The 11,734-nt window shown below is 39.8% G+C and overlaps 1 protein-coding gene and 1 non-coding gene across 2 annotated transcripts; one reads left to right on the top strand and one right to left on the bottom strand.

Annotated features, from left to right (window-relative positions):
- Window positions 1-1,014: 1,014 nt before the first annotated feature.
- LOC138894229 (uncharacterized) lies at window positions 1,015-1,353 on the bottom strand. The gene has a single exon (XM_070178912.1). The coding sequence runs from the start codon at window positions 1,351-1,353 to the stop codon at window positions 1,015-1,017; it is 339 nt and encodes a 112-aa protein (XP_070035013.1).
- Window positions 1,354-7,113: 5,760 nt separating this feature from the next.
- LOC117279376 (small nucleolar RNA R71) lies at window positions 7,114-7,220 on the top strand. Its single transcript, XR_004509787.1, has one exon. It is a non-coding gene; the product is annotated as a small nucleolar RNA R71 (small nucleolar RNA).
- Window positions 7,221-11,734: the final 4,514 nt, after the last annotated feature.

Below are 11,734 nucleotides of genomic sequence, written 5' to 3'. Positions count from 1 at the left end.
AGGTCCCTTGGTTCTATGCAAACGCGAGAGGGCCTTCGCGAACGAGTAGCTCTAGGACCTCAAACCTTCACGAACGCGACCGCCTAATCGCAAACACGAAGAAAATATCACCCCACTTCCCAAATCTTTCATCGCGAATGCGAGAGGACCTCCGCATTCGCGAAGAAGGAAACCAAAACCAGAAATGCAACAGATTTGGACTTATAGCTCCGGGAGGTCCGAAACACACCCGAGCCACCCGGGACCCCGTCCAACTATACCAACAAGTTCATAAAAATAATACGGACATGCTCGAACCTTCAAAACACATAAAACAACAACGAAACTAAGAATTTCACCCCAAAACCAAATTAAATCAACTTATAAACTACAAACTTCTCAACTAGCTCCTAACGCGCTGAGTCATACTTAGACTAGTTGGAATGACACCAAATTTTGCGTACAAGTCAGAAATCACCATATGAAACTATTCTCAGGCTCGGAATCCTAAACATACTTGATAACACCAAAGTATACACCAAACCAAATTTAAAGAATAAGAAAACCTTCAATGAACCAACTTTTAACATTAAGCACCGAAACGCTCCCGGATCACCCGAAACCCGATCCGAACACACACCCAAGTCCAAAATCATCATACAAACCTATTGAAACCATCAAATCCCTGTGCCCGGGTCGTTTACCCAAAATTTTGACTCAAGTCAAACTTGGCCATCTTAGGCCACTATTAACGAACTTAGTGTTCCGATTTTAACCGAACCCTTCCAAACCTATACCAACCATCCCCCGCAAGGCATAAAATAGTAAAAACACATACGAGGAGTCTTAATTAGGGGAACGGGGACCTGGAAATCAAACTAAACGGTCGGGTCGTTACATTCTCCACCTCTTAAACAAACGTTCGTCCTCGAACGTGTCTAAAATCATACTTGGAGTGCTGAATAAGTGTGGATATTTGCTACTCATGTACTCATTGGCCTCTCAAGTCTCTTTCTCGACTGGTTGACCCCTCCACTAGACCTTTACCATAGAAATCTTCTTAGATCTCAACTGGCGAACCTGCATGTCAACAATGGCAATAGGCTCTTCCTCATAGCTCAAACTCTCATCTAGCTGAACTGTGCTGTAATCTAACACATGCGACTTGTCGGCATGGTACTTTTGGAGCATAGACACATGGAAGACTGGATAATTTCCCCATAGACTAGGAGGAAAAGAAAGCTCATAAGCAACCTCCACAACTCGCCTCAACACCTCAAATGGACCAATAAACCTCGGGCCCAGCTTTCCCTTCTTCCCGAACCTCATGATACCCTTCATCGGTGAGACTTTCAAGAGAACTTTCTCGCCCATCATAAATGGTAAATCACGCGCCTTCTAATCTGCGTAACTCTTTTGTCTGGACTGTGCTATACGAAGTAGCTCCTGAATCAACTTTACCTTTTCCAAGGCATCCTTCACTAAATCAGTGCCATATAACCTAGCCTCGCTGGGCTCAAACCATCCGATGGGCGAGCGACATCGACGACCATATAAAGCCTCAAATGGAGCCATATCGATATTGGACTGATAACTATTGTTATAAGCAAACTCCACCAAAGGCAAGAATCGATCCCACTTCCCTTCGAGTCAATCACACACACTCTGAGCATATCCTCCAGAATCTAAAATATCCGCTCTGACTGCCTGTTGGCCTGCGAATGAAAGGCCGTGCTGAGCTCTACCCGGGTGCCCAACTCGCTCTGTACTACTCTCCAGAAGTGCGAAGTGAATTAAAGGCCTCTATCTGGGATGATGGAAACAGGCACACAATGGAACCAGACAATCTCCTGAATGTAAATCTGGGCCAATCTCTTTGAAGAGAACATAATCGAAACTGGAATAAATTGTGCCGACTTGATTAGCCTGTCGATAATGACCCAAATAACATAAAACTTCCACAACTTCTGCGACAACCCAACTATAAAGTCCATAGTGATGCGCTCCCATTTCCACTCCGGTATAACCATCTGTTGGAGTAGGCCACCTATCCTCTGGTGCTTATACTTAACGTGCTGAAAATTTAGACATCTCGCTACATACTCAACTATGTCCTTCTTCATCCGCTGCCACCAGTAATGCTACCTCAAGTCATGATACATCTTTATATCACCTGGATGAATAGAATTCCGAGAACTGTGTGCCTCCTCTAGAATCTTCTCCTTAAAGACATCAATATTAGGAACACATAAGCGACCCTGGAGTTACAGAACACCATGCTTGCCAATAGTAACCTCCTTGGCACCCCCCATAGTACCATCTCTCTAATAACCAGTAAGTGGTGATCACCATACTGACGAGCCTTGATCCGCTCAAATAATGAAGACTAATCCACAACACATGCAAGAACTCAACTAGGCTATGAAATATGCAACCTCACAAGTCTGTTAGCCAAGGACTGAATGTCCGAAGCCAATAGCCTCTCCTCTATTGAAATGAATGCCAAACTACCCATACTTTCGGCCTTTCTGCTCAAGGCATACGCAACCACATTCACCTTTCCCAGATGGTAAGATCATAGTCCTTCAGTAACTCAAGCCACCTGCGCTACCTCAAATTAATATCCCTCTGCTTAAAAAAAGTTGCAAGCTACGATGATCGATGTAAACCTCACAGGAAAACCCATAATGATAATGCCTCAAGATCTTGAGAGCATGAACTATCGCGGCCAACTACAAATCATGTACGGGGTAATATTTCTCGTGGGGCATTAGCTGACGTGAAGAATATACAATAACCTTCCCTCCGTACATCAATACAAAACTCAATACAACACGTGAAGCATTGCAATACATAGTATACATCCCTGAACCAGAAGGCAACACTAATACCAGTGTTGTAGTTAATGCATTCGTGAGCTTATGAAAGCTTTTGCATTAACAATTTTTGCTAGAATATTTTTGATCTCCCGGTTGGAGACTTCAACTTGACCGCTTGACTGAGGATGATAAGGTGTAGCCACCTTGTGCTTAACTCTATATTTTTTGAGAAACCCGACAAAAGTTTTGTTGCAAAAGTGAGAACTACCATCACTAAGGATGGCCCTTAGGGTCCCAAACCAAGTAAATTTGTTCTTCTTCAAGAAGGCGGTTATACTTCTTGCCTCATTGTTCGTCAAGGCAATTTCCTCAACCCATTTGGAGACATAATCTACTACCACCAATATATATGTCATGCCATAAGAGCTTACGAAGGGACCAATGAAATCTATCCCCCACACATCAAAGATCTCGACCTCCATCACAAAGTTTATAGTCATCTCATGCTTTCTAGAAATTGACCCCTGTCTTTGAGATTGATCACATGCCTTGACCATTTGTTTTGCATCTTGGTAGATCGATGGCCAATAATAGACACATTCAAGCACTTTTTCCGTAGTACGATTTCCACCGCGGTGATCCCCAACGGGAGAGTCATGACATGCTTTGAGAATAGGAATTACCTCATCTTTCGAAACACAATGCCAAATGATGTTGTCGGCGCAAATCCGGAACAAAAAAGGTTCCTCCCAATAGGATTGCCAACACTCCCGTAAGAACATTTTCTTTTGATAAACTTCTAATCTATCGGGGATAAGGTCACTAACCAAGAAGTTAACGATATCGGCATACCAAGGAGTGGAGGTGCTAGATATTGCCAATAAGTTCTCATGAGGGAAGACATCATTAATTTCAATATCTTCTTTTGGTCTACCTGCCTCTTCAAGCCTAGATAAGTGATCCGCAACTTGATTCTCTGTTCCTTTCTGATCTTTTACTTCAAAATCAAACTCTTGTAACAAAAGAACCCACCTAATCAATCTTAGTTTAGCATCCTTCTTTTCCATAAGGTAGCAAAGAGTAGTTCTTGCTCAATTACATAAGGTAGCATCCTTCTTCAAAAGCATAGACAATAGCAAGCAGTTCTTGCTCAATTATAGTGTAATTCATTTGTGCACCATTGAGTGTTTTGCTTGTATAGTATACAAGAGAAAGAATCTTGTTATGCCGTCGACCAAGTACTGCTCCAATTTATACACTACTGGCATCACATATGAGTTCAAATGGAAGAGATCAATCAGGTGTGATAATAATAGGTGATGTGGTGAGCCTTTCTTTAAATTCGTTAAAAGCTTTGAGGCACTTCTCATCAAACTCAAACTTAGTGTCATTTTCAAGGAGCTTGCACATGGGACTTGGAATTTTTGAGAAATCTTTGATAAATCGTCTGTAAAAACCATCATGCCCCAAGAAGCTCCGAACACCCTTTACCGAAGTGGGAGGAGGAAGCTTGGAAATGATCTCGATCTTTTCCCGATCAACCTCTATGCCTCGCTTGGAAATTTTGTGGCCAAGAACAATACCCTCGTCCACCATGAAGTGACATTTTTCTCAATTGAGTACAAGGTTTGTTTCCTCACATCTTTTGAGCACTTGCCTAAGGCTGGAAAGGCAATGCTCACAGGAATCACCAACTATAGAGAAGTCATCCATGAATACCTCTAAGAAGTCCTCCACCATGTCCAAGTAGATTGACATCATGCATCATTGAAAAGTAGTTGGGGCATTGCATAGCCCAAATGGCATCCAACTAAAGACAAAGGTCCCATACAGACATGTGAGTGTCGTCTTCCCTTGGTCTTCTAAGGCAATGTTGAATTGGTTGTAGTCGGAATAATCATCCAAGAAGCAATAAAATGAGCTTCTCGCTAGCTGATAAACCATTTGATCAATAAAAGGCATAGGGAAATGGTCTTTGCAAGTATCACTATTGAGCTTTCCGGTAGTCCATGCAAACTCTCCACTCGGTCACCGTACTCGCTGGTATGAATTCATTTTTGTCATTTTGAATCACAGTCATGCCTCCTTTCTTTGGCACATATTGCAACGAACTCACCCAAGGGCTATCAGCAATGGGGTATACAACCCCAACATCCAACCATTTTATGATTTCTTTATTCACCACCTCCTACATGGAAGGATTTAACCTTCTTTGATGCTTCACGCTAGGTTTGATCCCTTGATCCAACTGTATCTTGTGCTCACAAATTTCAGCGGGAATCCCTCGGATATCTGCTATGGCAACAAAGAAGAAACAATTACAGGTAGAGTTTCATTAGAGCCAAGTTGTGAAGGGTCGATAAATGAAGGCTTAGCGGGAGGAGTGACTCTATTCTCTAAGTCAAGAGAAAGTTTCTTTGGTGCATAAGTGTAGGACCCAAGCCCTTCCAATGTATTCACCGATTCCACGTATCCTTCCATGTCTTCACCATCAAAATTCACCAAAATAGACGTTAGTGCGTCACTAAGGCATTCCTCTTCCATCTTCACATCGACTGCATCATCTACCTCATCAACAACATCAATGACTGAGATACTTTCGTATGCATGTGGCAATTTCATACCCTTACTCGCTTGAAAGGTAACTTCTTCATCATTAACTCAGAACTTGATCTCATTTTGTTCCGGGGCCATGAGTGCCCTCCTGGTAGTAAGGAATGGTATCCCTAAGATGATAGGTATCTCTTTATCAACTTCACAATCGATAATAACAAAGTTGGCAGGGAGGAGAAACTTCCCCACTTTCACAAGCACATCATCAAGTATTTCCACAGGTTACTTTATTGAACGGTCGGCCATTTGCAGCCTCATACCAATAGGCCTAGGCATACCTAATCTCGTTTGATTGGAAATAGCAAGGGGCATTAAGTTGATGCTAGACCCATTATCACAAAGGGTTCGTGCAAAATCGCGCAATCCAATAGTTTATGGAATGGTGAAGGCTCCCGGGTCCTCTTTCTTTTGGACGGGGGTTGTTGCAATGATGGAACTAACCCGGTGAGTCACATTCACCACTTCATTCTTGGTGGTTTTATTTTTAGTGATCAAGTCCTTCAAGTACTTAGCAAAATACAGTATCTCTTGAAATGCTTCCACAAATGGAATGTTCACCGATAATTGCTTTAGGATGTCAAAGAACTTCTCAAGTTTGCTATCATCAACCTTTCTAGCAAGTCTTTTACGGAAAGGAGGAGGAGGTCTATGAATTATTGCTAGAGATTTTGGTGCCTCTATTACCTTTTCCTTCACCTCTTCATGGTTCACTTCTAGAGTTCTCACCTTCTTCAGGAGTCTTTCAACTTCAACAACAATTGGCACCTCAACTTGTGCCTCGACTTCTTGTTCAAAATCTTCCACTTTGACCACTTGTTCATTCTCTCCTTGAAGTAGTTTCCCACTTTGAGTTGTGATTGCCATATAATGAAAAGTTGGACCACTCCCACTACATTTTGGGTTTGCAATTGTATCACTTGGGAGCGTGCCTTTTGCTTATGATTTTGATATCTTGAAAGATCCCTCATTTGCATCTATAAATTTTGAATAGATGCGGTGTGGGAACCCACAAGATCAGTCATATTCTTCATCGAAGTATCAGATCTCTCTTGATTTTGCAATACTCTTTCAAGCATATTTTCCATCTTGGACTCACTTGAAGAACTTTCCTTCCAATGTAAAGAGCTGGAATATTTCCCCTTTGGTGGAACATAGGGATTTGAACTCCGATTTGAAAAGTTGTTGTTGTTGTTACTCCAATTTTCTTTATTTGAACTACCTTGGTCGTTTCACCACTGTTGGTTGCCTTGCCCTTGTGGGTTAGACCCCCATTGGTATTGTTGTCCTAAACCTTGGTAGGGTTGTCTTTGATATCCTCCTTGAGGATTGTTGACATAGTTTGCTTCTTCATATTTCCTATTTGACATGGGTTGCACATCTTCCACAATATTCACCTTTTTTGTTTGGTTGTCAGTGAACATTTTCGTCAACACGTTGACATTGGTGGCAAGCCCGACAATTACTTGATCTCTTTCTTGATTCTCCTTAATCATGTTGGTCTAAGGAAGGAGTACCATATGCAATTCCACCCATGGTGTCTTCCGAGTGCCAATCTTGGTTATGTTCTGCCATCTTGTCAAGGATTTGTATGATCCTTGCAAATGTTTTATCCATAAAGAATCTATCCGCTGCATTTTTGGCTATGGATTGATTCATAGGATCCAAGCCCATGTAAAACTTCTCCAACAAAATATTATTCGGAAAGCCATGATTCAGTGACTTCACTAAATATAGCTTGAATCTATCCCATGCTTCATGTAGATGCTCCCCCGGTAATTACTAGAAGAAGAAGATTTTATTTCGGAGCTTGGACTTCTTGCTTTGCAAAAACCGTTGCTAGGAAAGCTCGGACAAGTTTGGGCCAAGTATGGATGGAATTAGGAGGTAGATTTTGGATACACTGTCTTGCCTCTCCAGTTAGAGAGTACTTGAACACACTCAACCTTAGGGCATCGTCTGAGACATGATTCTGCTTGTGCATTGCACACACACACCCAAATATTTTCTGAGATGTAGTGTCGGATCATCATCGGTAAAAATTCGGAAGAATCCCTATGCTTTTAGAATTAGGATTAGACCGTGTTCCACTTTGAAGGTGGAAGCATCAACTCTTGGAGGGACAATGGTATTTTTATCCTTAATATACTCATCTATATCCGCAAACACATTTTCTTCTTCCGTCTCGCCCATGTTTACCTAATGACACCAAGCAAAGTAAGCAAAGTGTGATGGAATAGAAGAAGACGTAAAGTAAAGCACACACTAGTTAGTAATTTCAAAACTGTATTCCCCGGCAACGACACCAAAATTTTATATGCTTAAATTACACCTATATAAATGGTGTAAGGCGGTCGGTGTCAAATATAATAACCCAATTAGGTTGGGGTAGAATCCCACAAGGAATACATGTGCAAAGGTTACTTGAATAGTGTGAAACTTGACTTAAGCCGTAATTCACCTCCGTTAGTTTAAAATGAGTTTTATAATTGTGAATTGTCAAGAACAACTATTTTGTTAAGAGAATTTGATAAATTTAATTAAGAAACCAAGTTTGTGTTTCCATCAATGGAATGGAATGCTATCAGTGTTAATATGATATATTTCTAATTGAAGGTCCATTGATATGCAAATAGTTCTTAAATGACTACCCAATATTTTTCAATAACTAGGTAGTATTTTCTCTTTATAATTTTCCCAAATATAAAAGAGTTACAATTAAGAGCAACTAATTTATGCCAAGTAAAACCCACTTATCTCTAAGCGATTCTATTAAACAAGTTTTAAAGCCTTGAGTTCTTGCTATTCAATTCTACCAAACCCTAACCCACTTTTCCAAGTAAAGATATAGTAAAATAGCACTAGTCAATGTTTACAACCAACAAACATAAATGAAGCATGAGAAATGAATAAAAACCAACCGACCATTATATATATATATATATTCAATGGTAAACACCCATTAACATTACACCCACTTAGAGTCCACAACCTTAGTATTTAAAGCTAGCTACTCATAATAGAATACAAGAACAAAGTAATAAATAAAGTCATAAAGCATACAAAGAGAATAAAGTCTTGGATTCTCTCTCAAAAGCTTCCAAAATAATGGTGTATTCAATGCTCTAAGTGTAGCCTCTTTTTCAGACCAAATAGTCCAACAAAAACCCTATTCATTCTCTTTATAATGGTTTAAAAATCGTGGTCAAAAGTGACAAAAATAACCCTGCAGATCAAGTCTGCAACCACAGAATGGGTGCAGAACGCTTTCGTGGTCAGCACATCTTCATTTTCACCACAAAATTGATCACAACATTTTCCAATTTTCCATCGCATTTTGGTTATGCGGTCCGCAAATTGGTTTTAGGACCGCATAACATACCGCAAAATCATCTTCACTGGAACTCCTTCTGCTATTGTGTGATCATTATACGGTCCGCATAAGAGTTGTGAGACTGCATAATTGATCGCATATTTGACTCTCAGAAATTGTGATGATCTGCTTCATTCTGCGATGGGTCTGCGGTCCGCACATCATTTTTGCGATCGCAGATCTGCCGCATTTCTGACTATCCATGGGTTTTTGTCATCTTTTCATGTTCTTGGCTCTTCAAGTCATGTTTCCTACAAAACACAAAACTACATAAGAAATGACTTATAATGCTTTAAAAGATGAGCTAAAGTCTATGTAATTAGTATCAAAAGTGTCGCATTTCTACGACACATCAATTCCCTCTTACAAGGTTAGACAAGAGACTTACCTCATTTTCAATCCACTTCTCAGTCCACAAATCACACTAAAATCCTCAAGTCGATGCCACACAATCCGAAACTAGCCAAATATTGTACAAACTAATCAATATATGCCAAAAAGTTCATAATTTAACTATTAGAGTAATTGCCTAACCAAATTTGGAAGGTTCCTAAATTTTATCCTGGGCCCACGTGCCCGGATTGTGGAAACTTTTATAAATAATTGTTATCCATAACCTCACGAACACAAATATATAGTTTTACTCAATTCCATAACTATTGTTGTGGTCTAATCCCATTTTGATCAAAATCTAGGTTTCTCAACAAACTCCTAAAATTTTCATATTTTACATGTTAAAATCTACGCATAATCTATATATTTAACTTGCGTTGAATAAAAATAACTTACCTTCAATAGATAGGTGAAAACCCCTCTCCAAGAAGCACCAAATTCGGCCAAGGGAAATTAAAATGAGAGAAAAAGCGCTAAGTCCCGATTTTAATATAGTCATTGCCTAGATCGCGTAGGCAAAGCTCACCAGGCCCAGAATATCTTCATTGCGAATGCGAGGGAAGTCTCATGATCATGAAGGCTCGGCCCGCCTGATCATCACAAACGTGACTGCACCTTTGTGAACGCGAAGGGTAATGGGTGTTGACCCCTCCCAAGTCCCTTACTTCTACGCGAACGCGAGAGGACCTTTACGAACGCCTAGGACCTCAAACCTTCGCGACCGCGACCGTCTAATCACGAACGCAAAGAAAAAATCACCCTATTGGCCAAAACCTTCATCGCGAATGTGAGAGGACCTCCGCATTCGCGAAGAAGGAAACCAGAACCAACATTGCAACAGTTTTGGACTTAGCTCCGGGCGGTCCGAAACACACCCGATCCACCCGGGACCCCGTCCAACTGCACCACCAAGTTCATAAATATAATACGGACCTTCTCGTACCTTTGGAACACGTAAAACAACAATGAAACTAATAATCACATCCCAAAACAAATTAATTCAACTTATGAACTTCAAACTTCTCAACTAGCTCCAAAGGCGCCGAATCATACTTAAACTACTCGGAATGACACCAAATTTTGCGTACAAGTCATACATCACTAAACAGAAGTATTTCCAGGCTTGGAATTCCAAACGGACCTTGATAACACCAAAATCTACTCAAAACTAAATTTAAAGAACTAGGAAACCTTCAATGAACCAACGTTCAACATTAAGCGCTGAAACTCTCCCGGATCACCCCGAAACCCGATCCGAACACACGCCCAAGTTCAAAATTATCATACAAACCTATTGAAACCATCAAATCCTGGTTCCGAGGTCGTTTACTTAAAATGTTATCTCAAGTCAAACTTGGTCATCTTAGGCCACTATTAAGGAACTAAGTCTTCCGATTTCAACCCGAACCCTTCCAAACTTAAACCAACCATCCCCCGCAAGTGATAAAATAATTAAAGCACATACGAAGAGTCTTAATTAGGGGAACATGGACCTAGAAACCATAACAAATGGTCGAGTCATTAAAAAACATATGCTATATCTACACCTTTCTTCCTTAAAGACAAAGATAGAAATCAAACGAAGCTAATCAAGGTTAGATGTAATTTTGATGATATGATGCATGTTAGTTTCAGTAATATATTTGTAACAATTATTAATTGTGTTTGTTGTTGTAAATGTTACAAAATCTTGTGAAGCTGCAAGCAAAGAAGATGGAGTGCAATCTCAAGATAAATATGCTGAAGGAACATACAATATCTCAATTCCATCGACTCTAAAAGAAATAGAAAATTATAGTGTGGACAACATATGTATTAAGTTCTTTTTTTAATAATTAGATTATTTTGAAATTCAACACACGTATTAAGTCATGAATTTTAGATTCATACTTCAAATTGTCAGGATATTTTAAAAAATATATTCTGACCTCAATCTATCTTGGTATTGAGGTCTTGCAGCCAAACTAATATATACTCAAAGGATTCAAAAAATTCTATTAATGTGTTGTATATGATTTGCATCACTTACTATTTCTAGTTTCATTAGATAATAACGTGTTATCACCTACCCTTTACAGTTTAATCTCTTTTCCAATTTTTGTAAAAAGATATAAGAAACATATGAATAAGAGATAGCCATGGAAAAAATTTCCTTTCTTCTTCTCCTCTTCTGCTCCGTAATTTTACTTCACAAGGTTAATGGTCAAAGGGATACCATAACTACAACTCAGTTCATTAAAGATGGTGAAACAATTGTATCCTCTGATGGAACATTCTAGTTGGGATTTTTCAGTCCTAGTGATACTTCTACAAATCGATATGTTGGAATAGACTAGCTCCTGTCACCAATATATTTGGGGTCTTTAAAGTCATTCAATCAGGTCTTGTTGTTCTTGTCAATGATACTAATGCACTGTTTGGGCTCTTTTGTGGACTTGGTGACCGATGTTATTGTTGATGAAATAAGTGCTACAATCAATGTTGATGATATGTTGGAGGCCGTCTTGCTCGACTTTGACGATGACGATATGGATGGCTTCATGGAATGTGTGAAATCTTT

Source organism: Nicotiana tomentosiformis, chromosome 6 (genome assembly GCF_000390325.3).
Source record: "Nicotiana tomentosiformis chromosome 6, ASM39032v3, whole genome shotgun sequence".
Classification (NCBI taxonomy): domain Eukaryota; kingdom Viridiplantae; phylum Streptophyta; class Magnoliopsida; order Solanales; family Solanaceae; genus Nicotiana; species Nicotiana tomentosiformis.
Note: the sequence above shows the minus strand (reverse complement) of the source record. Positions and strands in the feature narration are given on the sequence as shown.